The sequence below is a fragment of the Camelus dromedarius genome, chromosome 30, assembly GCF_036321535.1.
Source record: "Camelus dromedarius isolate mCamDro1 chromosome 30, mCamDro1.pat, whole genome shotgun sequence".
Taxonomy (NCBI): Eukaryota; Metazoa; Chordata; class Mammalia; order Artiodactyla; family Camelidae; genus Camelus; species Camelus dromedarius.
Window position 1 is genome coordinate 4,887,837 of NC_087465.1, and position 19,469 is coordinate 4,907,305.

Below are 19,469 nucleotides of genomic sequence, written 5' to 3' on the forward strand. Positions count from 1 at the left end.
TTCTTTTATTTACATTTTTTAGACTGTTTTTGGTCTCGAGTTTCAACACTCTCTCTACCCTGGTTGCACACCTGCTCTAGAAAAACTGTAAACAACATTGTTCTCTCCTGCACAGCCCACCTGTCAAAGTCCAAGCTGGTTGCTTGCATCCTGGTAATTACCTTCTCAGTTTAGCCTTAACACAAGTGAAAATTTTACTTTCTCATCATATAATAAATAAAAGACATTAGGTAATTAGTAGTGCTGGTATATTTCTAAAATACTAAACAGACAAACAATAAACTGTGAACTTAATCACATGAGTTCTTATACAGTTTCAAGACAGGAAAATTAGAGCTCTCAGCTACAGTCATTTTAATAATCACATTGGATCTGCATTATTTATTAGTTATTACATGCTCAACTGATTCAAGGTTGTACAATGCCTAAAATCATTCCAAAGCAAGCAAACCTTTTGTCTTTTTAATTCTGACTGGATTACACGATGCAAATATTCATAGTTATTAAATGGCTAAGTTAGTTTCACACATGCCACGGAAGACACATCAGCCATTCTGATCTCCAACCAGACGAGCTTTCTTGATAGAATCCCTTGGAAGGGAGTAATTTGCTCTTTTTGATGAAAAAGCTATGCCAACCTTCAGCCAGATTCTCAATGCTTTTGGTTCTTTAGCAAATCTCTAGGACCAATTCTCCAGAAGACCCAAGAATTCTGGAAAGAGAGTAGCTTGGAGAGACCCAAATGACAGCAAGAACCTCAACTTCTATCAACAGCTTTTAATCTGGGGCTGCGACCCCCTTTCTTCTTTACTGTCTGGTTACTCGCCTTTGATTTTTAGATGAAGTCTTGACAGTACACATTCTCTTTCCCTCCTCCCATCCCTGGTTTAATTCCTAAATGCTTTTTGGATTTTGTGAAAAGCATGCAGACTGAGGAATTTTGATTGATTCAACTTCCAACATTTTTTGGGGGGGAGGGGAGTTTACAGAATTGACTAAAACCAGCTGAGAACCAAGAAGCCACCCTTTATTTTTTTCCCCAGATAGAGAACCATCTGTTCAGTCTTGGAGCCTGTGTGACTTTTAGGGCAATTCTCTGTTCTATTGTATGAAGGAAAGTTCTTAGATATCATAGTTTTTCACCTGCGTCAACCAAAGAAATGGAGAAATAAGAGTTGGTTACTTTAATTTGCTGCTAAAATGAAAAGTAGGTTTGGCTTTATTCACTGTAAAAACTAAGTAATAAAGGATTCACACCAAGCGTGAATTTTTTTTTTTTTTGCCAGCAAAAGTTAAAACATCAAAGAAACCTCTTTCAAATACTAACAAATTTACTTACAAACACCTATATTTATTATTTCATAAATAGGCGCAACGGTTTCCATAAAAAAAGATTAAATACAGACACAGTATGAAGAAACAATAATACAGTGCCATAAAGGTTATAATTTAGCTGTTTCCAATCTGTTTCTGCATCTAATAAAATACCAGGTAAGCATTTGGCAGTTTTATACATAAAAGGACTTAAATGACATTTACTAACCATTACACAAAAAGTGATACAAAAAAGCAATTTTTTTTTGCAGTATAAAATAAATGTGTTTGCGTTTCCCTTCATATGGTCTCTTTTTGTCTGATCAATGAGACAAAGCCAATTTTTTTTTGAAATTAAAATCATTTGGGAATATGTTTTTTTCCAAATATTTTGAAAATATAGAACTATTAGTCAGTTGTTTTAAAAACGAAGTAAAAATATGAATGTTTGCCAATTTACCCCCTATTGTGAAATCAATAAACTGGAATGAGCCAGTTTGAAATTACAATTTAGCTACAAAAACATTCACATTTTATACTCTAGGAGAGTGACATAGATGCCATTTACAAACCTGCTATGACTGCTACATCAAGCCATTTAAAAAGTCTTTAGTAGTTTCATATAAACACCCATTATGAAAACCACTGGGAAAGCCGGGCTTCACCCGGGACGTCTACAGTCGCTAAGGCAGGACTATGGCAGCACTTCACAGCAAACCCAACACAAAACCGGGGCGGCCCACGCCTCCTTCAGGGCGAGGGGAAACAGCGTCCAGAAAGGATTAAAAAAATAATAAAGAAGCATGACTATTTCTTCCAGAGTGGGGGACCCACGAGCTCAAATGGTCCTAAGTGCTCAGCAACTTGAATTTTCTAATCAGACGGAGGGCTGCCTGGCGGCGCAAAGCAACCCGCGGCGGAAAGACTTCCCTGAATGCCTCAGTGGAAAGAGGAGGTGTTCAGATTCTCAGGTGAGGTACAGTGCTTTGTCCCTCTGCACGCCTCTGTGTGGAGAGAAAACAAACGGCGTCGCGTTAACCAGACAGCCCGCGCCGCGCGAGCCCGGGGGCTGTGCACGCTGGCTCTAGTCTGCGGGCCGGGGCGGGGCACCGGGCACCGGGCCGGGGCGCAGCAAAAGCGGACTGGATCTAAACGGGTCTATTCTTGGAACGGTTGCAAGGCTGCTGGACAACGCCTGCTTCCCCCAACACGGAACCATTCCAGATTATCTTTAGGGAAGCAGGAAGGGACGGACGCCGGCCCCTTGCGTCGCCTAGGGAGCGGGGCACCACACGCATGCTATGAGAGCGGCCCGCCAGCAGGTGGCGACGGCCGGCCGCTTACCCACTGCTGCAGTAGTCGCTATTCCAGTCCACCGGCTGGGCGGGCGGATTTCTGCACCCGGAGCGCACGTACTCCATGGCCTGGGTGACCACTTGCGCAGCTGTAGATGTAGGGTTGATTATAGTCTGATAGTCGGGTTGCAGATTAAATCCCTGAAAGGGAAAGCAAGGCCACAAATAAGGATCACAGGGCCTTTTTAAGAAGAAAAGCACCTACTAGTTACCCATTGTTTGCAAACACCGCTGCCTTCTTGCTCGCCTCCCTGCAAGGGCAGGCTTGTCCCAAGGACCCAGAAAACTTAAAGATGGAAAAGAAGCGCCCACAACCCCATTCTTCTTACCTTCCCCTCATTTAAACATGTGTTAGAAAACCCTGAATTCTATTCTGGAGCAGATCAATTGAATCGAGAAACAATTTAAAATTGAGAAAAGCCAACTCAATCAAAACAAAGGGAAAAGGCTCTAAACCCCTCGAAGTTTATGTTTTCTATCAAGCCTAAGGATACATTAATAGTTAATCCCCAGAATATGCAACAGAATCTTTTTTGAAGGATTCAGGCAGCAGGTGGCTGAGTGTTTTATTAGACTACACCTATTCACATATTGTTCTCAAAACCCTTTTTCTTCATTCAATCACAAAGGGACCATCTGCTTCTTCTTTTATTTGTACTTCTTTCTCAGCTAAAAAATTTCAACCAAAGCTTTTTAACAGTTGTCGGACTAGGATAGGGAAAGAAATTCAAAACAACCGCTGGAGGAGACAAGCAAGAGCGTAAGACTGAGCAAATATTTTTTAATTGAAAAGTCTATTAACTGGCAAATAATAATCAGACTTCAGGAAGAGTCTTTTAATACACTGGTATGGTGGAGTGTTGACTTTTAATCCTTGCTGAGTTATTAAAAATTCAAGGACAGAATCTCTGAAGTATATAGCTGTATCTGGTAAACAAAAAGCATTATACACTGAGATTTATTTTTAGCTTATCTGGTGAATTCAAGAGTGGCATAAGCAAGCTTTGCTGGAAATGACCAAAAAAGCAGCTTAATTAATCTTGTGGTTGTCTCTTTCTGTAGGAGATTGTCACATGGTTTTTAACCACTGAAAAAAAATCAAGAGATTTAAAAACGAATTGTTCTCTATTTACTTGCAGGTTCTTTTGAAGGCATAATACTGTTGGGAATTTACATTTCTGAAAAAAAAATTCAGCAGAATGATCAGAGGGCTGATTTTTCACTCAGGATATTTCCTTCGACTTTTATCCATGTTTGAGGGTAACGTGGGTAAAGACTCAAAAGACATCTATTATCAAATGTCCTCAATTCTCAGTCTTGGCTTTAAGATATTAATTTATTTTCTATTCAAATGATAAAGACTTCAAGCCAATGTCCACCCAAACTCCCACCAAAGCTGTGTATGCATGAAAGACAAGATGGCGAAGGATGGGAAGTGGGGTATTCAGCCAGCTTGGTTATCTGACCTTGCGGAGGCTGGAGGGAACAAGCATGTCTCCTTAATTAACAGCTGGTTTGTGGGAGGTAAGCTTGTTTATGCAGACACCACCTGCAGCTCAAGCCACAAACATTTCCCACAATAGGAGGGCGAAAAGTGAGAGGTTGTACTGGGAAGTTTGGTTCTCCGGACCTTTACCACCCTGCGTCTCTGTCGTGCGAGGGGCTGCCCTGGCTGCAGTGAACTGCATCCATTTCATTTTGGTCCCATAATGTCTTTCTGGGGCTTACTGGCCAGCTTTCTCGACTTCTCTCCCGAGTGTCTCATGTGATGCTGGGAAGCGGCAGGACGAAGGCCCCAGAGAGAGGAGCCTCAGGTCCACCTGTGTACCAGCCCTGTTGTAAGGGCCGCCCAGCGACCAGCGACTGGAGAGCCTCCGGGCCCAGCACGCAGCAGTGGCTCAATAAGTCACGTTTTCCAATAAATAAACTTTAACACTAACTCTTTGGTGCTACCCTTGGAAGGGCACGGGGAGTGTCAAAGTGTAAATGCCAAGGCTCTCCGACCTTTTTAATGTAAAGTTCTCCACATTGGATTTCTGCACAATTGACAAAAGGTAACCTAACAGTAAGCAAGACTCAAAAACAAAGTAGTTGAAAGCACCTCGCTTTAGTTGAAGGTATGGAAACATGTGAGAAACTAAAAATAAATAAAAACAAACCAACCTGCTCCTACCCAACCCCAACAATCAAACAACAGAAACCACCATTGCTTTTTTTTCCAGCCAACGAACAAGGTTTCTCAAGCTTGGGGGGGGCGAATTATCAGGAGAACATTAATTTTTAAGTGGACTTTAAGATTAAATGGGTCACTTCAGTTTAAAAATACCAAAATTATGTGTTATCTACAAAGGTCAAAAATTTAAAAGTCAGCTAATTTCAATGCCTGCATTTAAGATCACTCATATTAAAACAACCAAAGACCAAGAAAAACACAAGCAAAGCCTGAAGTAACACGATCTCTCTTGCTTTCAGCTCAGAAAATGAAGCATTCTTCTGAAGACTATATTAAGAGACGCTGAAGTCAAACCTAGAACTAAAGCCATTTTGATTATTGATGTAAATACGAATAAACAATGATGATATACATTTTTGAAAAATGTTTGCTTAGCGGTCTAATTAAACAAGACTGAGCAGTTTGCATTTTAATGCTCAAGAGAAAAATCACCAACTGTTCTGTAGCATGCCTGGAATTTTAAATTTCATTTTCTGGTGCCAGATTGAAATAAAAATAGGAAACATGATAAAGATTAATTTGATGTCAGAAGGGACATTTGCTCTTTAATTAGATTTCTGTAGCCCTTGCCGTTCGGTTGCGCCACCGTAGCAAGTCCTAAAAAAGCCCCCAGCACAACCAAACAGTGACCCTCATATCCACACTTTTCTGGGAACTAATTTCATTTCCTGCCTGTCTGGAGAGGCATTTTCAACAGGCATCAATGTTTTTGTCTTCACAACTGATTTATTCATCAATCTCAATGTGATTTTTTTTAAACCTTTAAATTACACCCAAATCCTAAAGCAGCTGTTTATTACACAAGGAAATTGAAAATCTGTCTGTGTGATATCATACAAAGATTTTTTTTTCTTAAGGTTATAAAGGAAGTTGACAGATATTAATGATTTTTTTTTCCTCTTGACCTCATTCGACAGTACAGCGTACAGAAAAAAAAAAGGAAGAAAATTAGACCCCCAAAAACAGGTCCATGGGTTTGACGTATAAAATATTACTCTAGGAAAAAAAGAAAACATCATTCCTGGTGGGCGCTAACATCATTTCTGTAGGATACATTCGTTTTTCAAAAGAATAATAAAACAGCTATAGTAATATTGAAATATGAGGCATTATTTAAAAAACACAGTAGTCACGAAATTTCTTTCTCTTTTTTTTCTTTTTCTTTTTTTGGTGTTTGCAAATGGGACCATGGCGCCCGTACCTAGGAAGCAAACACCTTCAGGATGAAGATGGTGGATCAGACAGGCCTCACTCCGGCCCTGGGCACGACAACCACGGGCTAAAACGCTGCTCTCGGGACGTGGACACCGACCCCGCAGACGGCGGCGACCGTGACGCACTGATGGCAGCAGGGGTGACTGACTCTGTGCTCTGTGGTTCCCCCCACACCCTCCCGCCTTCTGATTCTTAAAGGGTCTCCTCTTCTCGTCCTCCTGCCTTGAGAGGGGGCTCCTTTATCCCTCCCAGCCCATCCCGGGGCTGTTCCTCCACATGCCCTGCAGCTCCTCCCCTGGTTTCTTACTTCTGTGGGATCCTAGTAATGCACCTGTTTATCTTATTTCCACCTGCCCCCTCCCCCACTGCCCCCCGGCCGATGTGAGCTCCTCGGGGCAGAACTCACTTTCCTGAGCCAGGACAATGCCAGGAACACATTCAGGTTCAATGAATTTTTTTTTTTAATAAATAAAAAATTGTAAAACTTCCAAGGATTTGAGATTCCACAAACTAGCCTGTAATTTCTTCTAATATTTCAACTTCCACTACTATTTTTTATTCACTCATTTGTTCATTTGTCCCTTCAACCATTATTTTGCTGACCGCCTACCGGGATCAAGGCATCGTTGAAAGTGATCTCAGTCATCGTAGTCTCTGCAGCGGCATTTACTCCCTGTTTTGGGGTCGTGTCATTTTGTGACATGTCACTATTAATGCGAACTGAAACCAGGCCCTACCACCTCAGCGAGAACACTTCCTGCGACGCACTAACGGAATGGACTTAAAGATCGATGGATAGCTTGTCCGGTATGATCTGTTCTATGTTTTCCTATTCAGTTAAGATTCTATATGGAAAGACGCATCTCTCGGGCTTCCCCACGTGGCCCTGTCATCCTGCAGCGTTTGAATTCACAGGCAGCTCATCTAAGGTGTGAGGACAAACAGAAAAAGGAACGGTCTGCGTGGACACATTAGTAAAAAGGTGCCCTCTCTGTACAGAGCTCTGGCCCTCAGCTTGGGGAGGGGACTGACTGTGCCTTCTGTCTACTTCTCTCCAGGAAGAAACAGTCCCTCAACTACAGCCCTGTGAGCAAACACGGGCCCTCGGCCGGGCAGCACCCTTAGCTGGGGGTCAACCCACATGACTCAGACTATCAATTCCTTACTCAAACACTACTGCTTCATCAAAACACAAGGGCATCCAAGAGTGTACCTCTTATTATGAGTTATGCCTGATGGAAAGCGTGGAAATCTGACTCTATGAATATCACTTGTTGGTCACAAACACCGCTGAAGATAAGGCAGGATGGTGGAGGCTGGCGTCTCCCCCGTCTCCTTCCCTTGTGGGTCGACAACTAGGTTGTTGGATCCGGGGAAGGAAGTCGTCTGAGCTTGATCGATATCCTTGGCTTAGGGACCAGTGAAGACTTCGGTCAAGACACAAGTCCTCTGCTCTCCACAACCATTTAACCTCAGAACTAACCAGGATTTAAAGACCCTCCCAATTCTTAGGAGACAACAGGGCCTCTAGTGGGAAACTGCTGAGAACCTACAAAAATGACTGAGTCAGAGGCAGCAGGTCTAGCGTTTAAGAATCCAGGCTCTGATTTCTGAAGAGAGATGGCTTTGAATTCTAGCTCTGGCCTTAGGGACACATAACTCAGCTCTGCTGAGCCTGCGCTTCCCCACCTGTGAAATGAAGACGCTGCCAGGGCCTGCACTGTGAAGCTCCGAAATTAAAGATGAGGTGAGGTAACGTATTAAGGTTTGTTACTGTCACCTCTTGGAAATCCTGTCTATAACTATAATAATAAAAATGAACTTGGGATTATGTATGTTTGATTCCTATTTCTGCCTCCCCTCCACCCCTCCCTAGTCCAATCACAGGCTCAAATTCCAGAGGGCCAGGTGTCCCTCCTCTAAGGCTATGTTTGCATATTTAATTATAGCTCTGGGAACAACAGAGTAATTGGATTATAAAAGTGATAGATTAATTTGATGTGATTTATAGTTTTTACCTTGATCTATTTTTTTTTACAAGTTTTTAGGGTTTTTTGATGCTTTATGTTCAGTTTACATCATTTGCTCCTTAGTCTCCAATTTTAAAAATTACATCAAAATCCAAAAGGAAAACTTGATTTCAAATAAAACTTAAGCTAAGACTTTACACAAATGATTTCCATACTTGGGGGAGTGGACAGGGAGGCTCCCAAACCTCCTGTGTTTTCTCATCTCTGTAGAAGCCAGATACCCATTTTTAAATAAAACTCTGGTTATCATTTTCATTTCTTTAGGACTCTCAAGGTTGTACCAAATTCGGTATTTCTGACCATAAACCACGGGCCTGCTTTCATTCTGCAGCATTCATTGGACTCACCAGGTATATCAATCAAGACTTCCTCATTTCCAATATATAGATATTTCAAATAGCCTTCTCAACCCCGAAGAGATCTTTAGCATCAGTGCCATCTCAAATAACAAGGGAACCTTACTCAAGAAGCAGAAAGAAGGGTGATGAGGACGACGAAGCAGACGGGAACCCTGGTAAAGGAACCGGGGAGGACGGAAGGCGGAGGGCCGGTGGTGCGAGCTGCCCTGCTCGTCACCTGCCGAGCAGTCTCTCCGGAAGCCAATGCCTTCCGGTCTCTCTCCACTTAAACACAAGGACAGAAGACACCGGCCCAGCCCACCGGTGAGCAGACCCCCGGCGCCTGGCACGTACCTGCTGCAGGGTCGGGGAGTGTAAGGCGGGCTGGACCTGCATGGGGAGCTGGTTCCCGAGGGGCTGCTGCATGCTGAGCGGCTGGTGCGGCTGCAGGTTGAGATGCTGGTGCAGAGGCGGGCTGATCTGCAGCGGGGGAGGGGGGGACACGGCCATGTTCGCTATAGACACAGTCACTGGCATCTGGTTACTGGCCTTGGGGGCTATGCTCCTGGGGAGGCTGGGGTGCATGGCGGTGAGGTGAGGGCTCATTCCGGGCTGCTGGTGGTAGTGGGAGCTTAGGTACAGAGCTGAGTGGGCCTGGCTGGGCCCCGGGAACACGGCCGGGGGCTTGGAGTTGACCAGCGGCGGCGGCTGCGACGCCTTCACGTCCACGGGCTCGCTGTAGCTCTGCGGGGGAAACAGACGGGGGTCAGAGACGCACGCGAGGTGCCTTCTGCTCGGAGAGGCTCCGGGAGCCGCTCCCGGACTTGCACCGGGACCAGCCCTCCCTGACCCTCAGCAGCTCCTCCGCCGTTGTTTGCCGCGTGACCAAGCGCACCTGACGGAGCGCATTCTTTTCGGTGAAATCTAAAACAATGTTTGGCGACATTTTTTCCCCCTTTGCTTAAATGCTAAGCTCTAACTTGGTGACTTTTGTCATCATCCCAAGAAAGATAATAAGATAAGAGGTGGGGTGGATGCCGTCAGTACCCTAGCAGGGGCTGCCGGAGCGGCTCACTTGGAAGGGAATTCTATTCTGGAGTTCTTCGATTGTGTGTTTAGTTTTTAATTTTTACCCTTTATATTTTCAGAGAGGCTTGGCCTAGCTATTTGAACAAAGAAAACAAAGCTGGTTGATGGAACTAGATGAGAAAGAAAAGAGTTCTAAAGTAGCTTTCTGAAGTCAGATAAGACCATGTTAATATACCTTCAAAGTAACCATAGAACTCAGCTTGATTTTTTAAAAAGAAGTTGGTGATGAATTGTCCTCAATAATGAACTGGATAAAAATAAGCTTTCTTAGAAATCTGAGACTCCATCATAAATTAATGTAATTTTGCCCTAACTTTTTTCACACCTGCACACGGCCTTTCCTAATAATCGTGTAATTGACTTAAAAACGAGGCCTGTCAGTGGGAGCTGAGAAGCAGCAGGAATTGGCCCGGAGGCATTTCTTCTTGGGCATGAACCTCCCTCCTACTTCTGCTGAGAGGAAGGGGCTGATAAACAAATGGTGAAGGGGGAGAGCAGCTGGGGAGGGAAAATGCTAACATGTCCTTCTGGAGGAGAAAGGTCGCTTTGTCAAAACGAGGTCTCGAGGATGGATCCCTGCCCTGATTCTGTGACCTCAAAGTCGTGCTTCTTCCGCTGATAAACCAACATGAGTTTCTGGTTACTCAGCACCGCAGGGCCTGCCCGAACTCCCCCTGCTCCGTCTCCGTGCGGAACTGCGGACAGACGGGTACTTAGGGACTCTGGTTCATCACCACGATGACATGAAACTCCACGCGGAACTTCATCTCACCAGCCAGCCTGCAGCACTGCTGGCCACGCGATTCATTTCCTCCCACAGAGGAGGACAATTAAGTGAGAGCCATAGCAAGAACGGTGCAGCCTCTGTGTGCTGACCGGAGGTGGCCAGGCTGTGGTGGACGGGCTCGTAGCCTCCTCTGCTGTCTCCACAGAAAGGACATGACTGACATCTGGAAGAATCTGCCAAACCATGGAGACCTGGGGTCCTGCGAGACTGACTCCTCCACGTAGAACAGATAGTAAGGTGTACCCCAAAGAATCCTCTCCTTTTTCTCTGAGTCAGTATTTTTTTTAATTTAATTTTTTAAATTGAAGTGTAGTTGATTTATAGTGTTGGTTTCAGGTGTACAGCAAAGTGATTCAGTTATACATATATATACCTATGTATTTATATGTATTTTCAGATTTTTTTCCTTTATAGCTTATTACAAGAAATTGAATATAGTTCCCTGCACTCTACAGTAGGTCCTTGTTGTTTATCTATTTTATATACAGTGGTGTGTGATCTGTTAATTGCAAACTCTGTCAGTATTGATGCAGCTTTCTGAAATAGTAATGGGCATTCAGACTCCCTGTCTTTTGCACTGACATGAAAAATGTCCAAAATTGTTTACAAAAATTTTCAAGGGGAGGCTTTTGACTTAAGAAGCTTTATTAAATGTAGTGCTTTTGATTAAACAAAAAGAAAAAATCTGAAGTCGATTTTTTTTTTTTGCTTCTGCTTAAAAATTCTTATTGTTGATGTGCAGAGCGGTGAACAATTCAAGGAAAAGGTCAAACAGGTTAACTCAGGCTGTGTAAACAGTGACTAGTTCTACAGCAGAATAACATGTACTGCAGTGATATGCTTCAAAAATCACTCCATATATGCCAAGAAGATTACGTGCTTGCTGTGTATCTGTAAGTCATGCGGGAAAGCATTTTCATTGGGTTTGTGTTCCTTCTTCTTTGACCTATTGCAGAAGGGCTAATGTCATAGTTAGTCACATTCTGCATCAACTTCATACAGCCAAAGAACGACTACACAGTGACCAGATAGCTACCAGATGCACCTGCAGTGCATCGTCTCTTCACCATGATTCCTGCGTCACCAGAAAAGATTTTTTTTTTTTTAAGGTTGGGACTAGAATCTCGGTGTCCCATGCTCCTGGCACAGTGCAGGAGCACAAAGACTGACATGTCTGTTAAATGACTGAATGACTGTTCTTGAACAATACTGCAGGCAGTCAGTGTTGCCCTTGCTGTGGTCCCTGCTAAGACATGCCATTCCTCTTCCTAAGGGATGAGGAAAGATCTGAAATCTTTGAAAACCTACAGAATATCAGATTGATCTCCACTCTCTTCTCTGCTCTCATCATGAACCACACCTTTCCAGAAAGAAAAAAAAAAAAACACTAAATTATAACCCTTAAGTTTTCCTTTGGTATGGTACCGTGTGCTTGGTTCCCCACTGGCTCTTGGGTGGATGGCAGGCAGCAGGGAAGCTTTATTGTGTTTCACCTGTATTTTGAGAATTTGTATCTTTACATAAAGATCCACTCATTTAGACGGGAAAAAACCTACTTCTGGCTTCACTTCTGATTAATTCTTAATCAGTCTAATACAATAGACCACCTATTAATTACAGAGCTATTTTATTGTTTTGGAAGATCGGTAAAACAAGTTCATTTTCCATAGCAAAGTCACATGAATTCATAATCTGATTGAATGGGAATACGAAGAAATCACAAGTTTAATGTACTCTCAGTGTCATTTTCTTCCAATTAAACTATGAAAGCAAGCCTATTGTCTTGCCAATAATGATAGTGTACATGAAGATCTCTACACTTTCAATTCAGAAGTTAGAACTATTTTCTCATATAGACTAAATAATTTAAATTTGTTTCTAACTTCAAACACATTAACTGCTTTTATTTAGTGGTGTGTGTGTTGTGGCGGTCACCTTTCAAACGTGATCTTAGTGTATCCACAACTGAAAATCAGCCCTCAAATGTGGTATGTTCATGGGATGAACTTGTAACTTGCTATTGGCTTATGCATAAGTTCTATGTCCTGTTTTCTTTTGGACCACTGATTCTAAAAGATGTTTTCTGTAAGCAAATGGTGTGTGTGTGTGTGTGTGTGTGTGTGTGTGTGTGTGTGTGTGTGTTGGGAGGTGGGGCAATAGAGACATTTTGGGTCTTTTCAGTGTTCTTTCACAAAGGATGCAACTCTACAAACATTAAGATATTTCTTATTAACCAAGTTGTCGATTGTCTGAGATAGTTTCAATCCCATTTACTTTGTATAATGGAGATAATACTGCATAGTGTATAAATGCTCCCATTCTGGGATCAGTGCTATAAAAATGAAACATTGCCAAAGCAATTGTTATTTAAAATAGCAAAGTATAAACACAAGACATAAAACTCAGTGGAAGCAACAATACAGGAGTTGCTGGACCACATCCGATTAATAGTCCATCTAATTTGATTCTTGTTTCCAGCACTGACCAATACTTGATGCACTGGAAATTAAACGGAATTTATGCACCTACTCAATTGTGCATTGTTACTTCTGGAAGGAAAATTCTTCCTGGGCCTTGCAGGTGATTAACTTACACCTTGAAGCATGAGATTTTATTATCTTTAAATCACAATCTGGGCTTACAGAGCTGCAAATTTTATGTTAATAGTCATAAAACGACCCATCCTATTTTCAAATTCAGACCCGATATTTATCTCAATAGCTCTCCATGGTGTGAGTTCTAGAAGTTACCTCATCCTGTATAAAGAAATCATTTCTTTTGTTTCAGATTGACTATCCTTTAAGTGAACGGAGAATTGTGTTTCTTTCCTATGGTCATGGCAACAGAGAACTTACATAATTTAGTTCAATATTGTCCTATACTGTACATTAAAAAGAAGTTTCCATTGTCCTCTGTAAGTTTGGGCATCCCAGCTCAAGGTAGAGACAAAATTCTCATATTTGATATATGACCTTCAAGTTATGGGTCTGATGACTTTTACTGAACATACTCATCCAAGTGTTGTCTCCTTCCACCCTGGCACTCCTGAGAAGCTGTATGCTTTATTTCAATAAAGCTGCTTTTCCTTGGAATATTTGGGAACTTCCCGATAGGATTCTCTTCAGGGCCTGCGGGACACCATTTTACATATCCTTAGACAGCACTTTGTCTTTTGATGGTGAATTTGATTTTTGGAAACAGCTAAGAGTCACTTGAAGCCAAGACTGTGGGTTGTATCTGGGTGATGTTTGGGGAAAAGAATGAGGTGTGAAAACAATGTAACAAGATTGATTTGCTAATGTGGCTCATAAACTTTTGCTGAGTGCGGTTCTAAGAGGAGTTTCCAAAATCTTTTGAACCCTGGGAGCAATGATAAAATAAGTTTGTAACCTCCCAAGGTGACTCCTTTGAATGCAACACTCATCTCGGGAATATAAATTCTGGTCTATATGGTAAAATGAAACCCGTTCCAACTGCTTTAAAGTTACACATTGTTTTCAATATAGTAATTTAGACTCATGTCTAGGAATTCGTCTATGGAAAAACTACATTTCCTTAAGCTTTACTTAACAGCCCAAACTAAAATATTCTTAAATGGTGTGTAAAACCACTCCAGCCAAGAAGCCATAGCCTCACGATGGCAATATTCTCAGTCCTCGGATTATTCGCAGTTGCCTTGACAAAAGGCTCATCAAGACCATTTCGTTTAAGGAACCCGTGTAGATGAGTTTTTTTTCCCCAATGTCTAGATCATTTCTTATCTTTATAAAAGAATGTATGCATGAAGCAAATTTTTCTTATTTTCATGCCATTTTTACAATTTCTTTATATCAAAGCAGCCTCGCAGACACTGAAAACACGATCCAGCTAATCTCGGATCATACACAGCACTTGCCTCGTCCTTTGCGTACCTATCAATAACAGTAAAAAGGAAACTGATAATAATAATAACTGCTGGTATTAGGTGCTTTTCTGTGGTTGAGATCCTAAATCATGCCATCGATAGAGTTTCCTGTTTTATTCTCACGGAAACCTAATAAGGGAGGTCCTACTAACTCCTCTGTTTAACATATTAGTAAATTGGTACTTGAAACAGCTGAATAACGTGCACAAAAGCAAGCAGTTAGGAGGTGAGCAACCTGGAATTCGAACCCTGACCCACGTGCCCCCAGGGCCTGGGTCTCTGCCCTCGAGGGCCTTGGGTGTGACACTGGTGGTGCTTTCCAGGGTCTTAACGCGCTCGCCTCAGTGCCCGGTGGAAGCAGAGATGCGGAGGATGCCTTCAAGACCGTCTCCAAACCTAGTTATACATTTTTGCTTCTTGCTTTTAAATTTCTCAATGTAAAGAAACTGTTTGCCTGAAGAACCCATGAGCCTGGTCATGCTCCCTGCTCAGATGGAGTTGTTCCAGTGTGAAATGACGTCTCTGTCATTCTGGATTCAGGGAGAAGGGAGCCTGATGCCCATCCTGGGTCGAACATGCCCTGGTCTGTGTTTCTCTGGCTCAGTCATTTCAAATCCCTTTTCTCTGCTACTATCTCCTGCCCTCTCCCCTTTCAGTCGCTTTTACGACTCTTCCCTCTGAAATCCCTTTTTAAATTCTAGAGCCTAAAACTGAACAGGTGAGTCACTCCAGGTCAGACCTGGACCGTGTCTGCAGGACCCATTGCTCCCTTTTCTGTTTCTTTCAACTTGCGGGTGTTTGCGTGGTGGGGTGGCCTGTGCTCGGTGGGTCTGTCACTGGCTCCACGTGCCCAGGTGCCACACCTGGAACAGAAGGGCACAGAGTGGTGCTTCCCAACATCCTGAAGGCGCCGGCATCCTCCAAGGGTCTCAGGCCAGCCTCTGGCCCTCCACCCCCGAGCCCCAGTCTCATATAAGCCAGGACAGCTTTACAGCTGGCCATCTCATAGGCAAGAGTTGGTCCAGAATTTTATTAAAGATAACAAGAGATCATAGTTCTAAGGACAGAAATATCGATAATCATTCCGGGTAGAGAAAAGCCTACAAGCTTTGGAACGAGAGGGCGAGGACTGTGAGTTCTCCCCTGCCACTGCCAGCCTCTCCTGAGTCTCAGGTTCTCCAAGGCATTCAGTCTGTCTGCCTAGAAGCTGTCCAGAAAATGGGGTGAGATCTTACTTTGTAGGGTTGTTGTGATGATGAGTGGAACAGATAAAATGCCAAGCACAGCGTGGGACACGTATAAGCTACTCGATAGCCAAGTGCCCTGTGCGTTCGTGTTATTACTGTAAAAATTATGTGTCCATCCTAGAATGTGTCAGTATTGTCCTTCTGAGATGTGAAGGTTAGAACATTCATTTACTATGACTGAGCTGTTTTATTTTGAGTTGATTTCAATTTTATTTGGGCCTGGAGTCGTGTTAATTAATATGCTGGAATAGAGTCGTGTTAATATAAAGTACATTTAAGCTAAAAACGTTATCATTGAAAGGAGAGGAGCGTTGTTAATCCTATGACTCAGTCTCACAGGTGGAGCCAACGTTCCCTGGCTGTCTCTATTTTTTGATTATGTTCCATAAGAAGCAGTTAATTTTAGAGGATAGTTTCAAATCTCTCAAGCACCACAAAACATTCTACTTTGATCTGTTGTGTTCATCTTCCGGCTCTCGGCACCACGCCTGTGTCTGACAAGGAACAGGTGTCGTGCAGCCTGGGCTGGGATGCAGAGTGTGGCCTGGAGTGGAAGCTCCGAGAAGCAGCAGACTTGACATGGCCGCACACTAGTGAGGGGAATGGCTGCTGACCTAGGGACGCCATGCCTTATGGGGTGAAACGAATACATGGCATAGAAATCTGATACCAAAATACATAGCCCTGGAGGCAACACCAAAGTTGCCAGCAAGAACTTAGGAAATGGACGAGGTGCTTCGGCTAATGCAGTATTTCACCGACAAAAGTGACCTTAGGAAACCATCATCAAACAAAAAGACAACCTACAGAATGGGAGAAAATATTTGCAAACTGACAAGGGGTTAATACCCATATAAACAAATAACTCATACAGCTCAATACAAAAAAGCAATCAAAAATGGGCAGGAGACCTAAACAGACATTTCTCCTAAGAAAACATCCAGATGGCCAGCAGGCACGTGAAGATACGCTCAACGTCACTAATTATGAGAGAAATGCGAATCAAAACTACAGTGAGTTACCACCTCATACCGGTCAGAATGGCCATCGTCAAAAAGTCTACATATGATAAATGCTGGAGAGGGTGTGGAGAAAAGGGAACCCTCCTACACTGTTGGTACGAATGTAAACTGGAAACAGTATAGATTCTTTAAAAACTAAAAATAGAGTTACATTATGATCCAGCAAATTTCACTCATGGGCATTTATCCGGAAAAGGTAAAAGCTCTAATTGGAAAAGATACCTGCACCCCAATACTCATAGCAGCACTATTTACAACAGCCAAGACATGGAAGCAACCTAAGTATCCATCAGCAGATGATTAGTTTAAGAAAGGTGTGAGAGATATATACATACACACACACACACACACATACACACACACACATACAGACATACACACACACAATGAATATTACTCAGCTATAAAAAATAATAAAATACTAAAAAAAATGAAATACCACCATTTGCAGCAACATGGATGGACCTAGAAATGATCATACTAAGTGAAGTAAGTCAGACAAAGACAAAGACAAATGTTACATGATATCACTCACATGTGGAATATAAAAAATAATACAAATCTATACACAAAACAGAGACAGACTCACAGAAAACAAACTTATGGTTACCAAAGGGGAAAGGGAGTGGTGGGGTGGAAAAATTAGATTTATCGGATCCACAGACACAAACTACTAAACAAAATAGATAAGCAACAAGCATTTACTATATGGAACAGGGAACTATATTCCATATCGTGTAATAAACTATTATGGAAGATAATCTGAAAATATTTATATATAACTGAATCACTTTGCTGTACACCTGAAACTGCATGATACTGTAACACAAATGTGCTTTAAGTGGCCTTAGAAGAGAAGACACCGGTGCTCCACCCTGACTTGCGGGGCGGGGGGTGGTCTATGGAAGCGGGTCGAGCACGCTGTCAGGACCAGGTGCAGGAGGGCCCAGCACAAGGACTGAGGGAGGTGGAGGTCAGCTCCGGGCCCGGGCACTTGTTACCTGCGTGAAACTCTTCCTCTTTGGTGGATTGTTAACCATCAAGTCTACTTTGAGGATAGGGTGTGGGGACTGAGTGAAGTCATTCACATAAAGTTCTCTCTTAAACACAGAAGCCCGATCAAGTCACCCCCTGTGGAAGCCCGTTCGGGGGTGTCCCGCTGCACAGAGAATCAAGTCCCAGGCTCCGTCCCAGGCTCCCTCTGTGTCCCTCTGTCTTCCCTTGCACTCAGCTCCAGTGTCACCCTTCAAAGAGGGCTCGGCAGACCACCCGATCAGATGCCTTGCTTTATTTCCTTCAGAAAGCTTCAATTCACAAAGATCTCGGTCATTTACTAACTTACGATTTCACTAGTGGTCTCCCCGGACTGGAGAGAAAGCTCTTTAAGTGCAGGGGACGAACCTGCCAGTTCTCCACCGCGTCCTCCCAGCCTGGCCAAGGGCTCGGCACAGACCCCGCCACCCAGGGTAATTCACCAAGTGAGCATGTGAATGAGTGAACGGGAAAGAGGGAGCTTGGCTGACACCCTGGGGTGACCCGGAACTGTATCATTGGCAAGCAGCACTTTACAACTGCACCTTCAGGTCTTTCGGAATAGGGAAATAATATAACATACTAAGATTATAACATGGAAAAATACTTGTGTAAATATGAATGGCTGTTACTTTCCTTGTGATAATTTTAAATGGAAAAGAAATGGGTTTTTACATATGTTTCTGTGTGCAGTTGGCGGGCAGGCTGGTAAATTTTCTGCACGTGCCTGCAAGGTTATACTGCAAATATCCCAACCACATACAACGTCAGAGAACCATCTTTCTAACCTGGAGAGGGTGTTCATAACTTTTCTTCAATTTGTACACATACAATAGATACTTGTACATAAATAGACATTCAGCAGCTCCGGCAAAATCCCTACTGCCAAAGAGATGAAAAACATCAGAGTAAGCTGGAAAGAAAGCGCTTGGTTTTTTTAAATGTAGAAATGGCAGTTCGCAGCATTTATACAAATTGCCGTATACGGAGGGCTGCAACTCGGAGAATGAATAGTATGAAAAGTTGCAGCTAAGAGCAAATCTGAGGACACTCGTTTTGCAAGTAAAGGGCTTAGTCAGTATTGCAGCATCCTGGCAATCTGCACAACATCAACCAGAGCACTTTGCATTGGGTTTGAGATTGTATGCACTGATTTTCTTGAACGTAAAATGTTCTGACTAAAACTTCTATTTAAAATGCTCAAAAAGAAACTTATCTTGGATGAAATAAGAAGAATTCATATGCCCTCTTACATTTTGGGCATATTAATCTGAATATCAAGTGACTACATCACCCAATGGCTGGATGGATCTAAGACTTTGTTCCTCACTGTTTTTCTTGCTATAATTTTATATACGTGCTGTGAATTCTGTAAATACACAGAAAAGTGAAATGATATCAGCAGAAAATATAAATAGCTTCGAAACAAGCTGGAAAAATTAGAAAGTGTGAGATCTGTAGTGAGATAGTAGAGGTGAGCTAGAAATTTTAAGGTTAAAAAATAAATGTGAAGTTTTCCCACAATGTCATATCTTAGATGTGGAACATAAAGTTGCGTTAGACCAACAGTGTCCTGGGATCTCTTATGCCTTGTGTATTTAGTGCTCCTTTTTCTTCTATGCATCATACATTCATTATCTATTGTCCTCAATAAAAACTATTTTATGTAATTAGAATTGTTGGAAGGGGGGGTAGACGTTTGTGGATAGAAGAGAAAGTATTTTTCGTGGGTGCACAGAAAGAAGCCCAGAGCCTCACGCCACACTGAGCCAAGTGGCAGCCACATTTGGACTTAAATGACACAGTGTCCAGTTCTCACATCTGCAGCCCTGTCTCTGTGAGGTGAGCTCCCTGAGAAATCTACAAGAGGAATTACAGCTTTAATAACCCGACACCAGAGTTA

The 19,469-nt window shown here is 42.7% G+C and overlaps 1 protein-coding gene across 2 annotated transcripts in view; it reads right to left on the minus strand.

Annotated features, from left to right (window-relative positions):
* Positions 1 to 1,334: 1,334 nt before the first annotated feature.
* Positions 1,335 to 19,469, minus strand: part of TOX (thymocyte selection associated high mobility group box) — a 269,112-nt gene continuing 250,977 nt past the window's right edge. For both annotated transcript variants that reach the window (XM_031441587.2, XM_010985443.3), the window contains 3 exons: positions 8,840 to 9,229; positions 2,659 to 2,810; positions 1,335 to 2,318 (listed from right to left, as the gene is read on the minus strand). In XM_031441587.2, the coding sequence (XP_031297447.2) occupies positions 2,282 to 2,318; positions 2,659 to 2,810; positions 8,840 to 9,229 (579 nt within the window). In that variant the 3' untranslated portion in view covers positions 1,335 to 2,281. The remainder of the gene's footprint in view (positions 2,319 to 2,658; positions 2,811 to 8,839; positions 9,230 to 19,469) is intronic.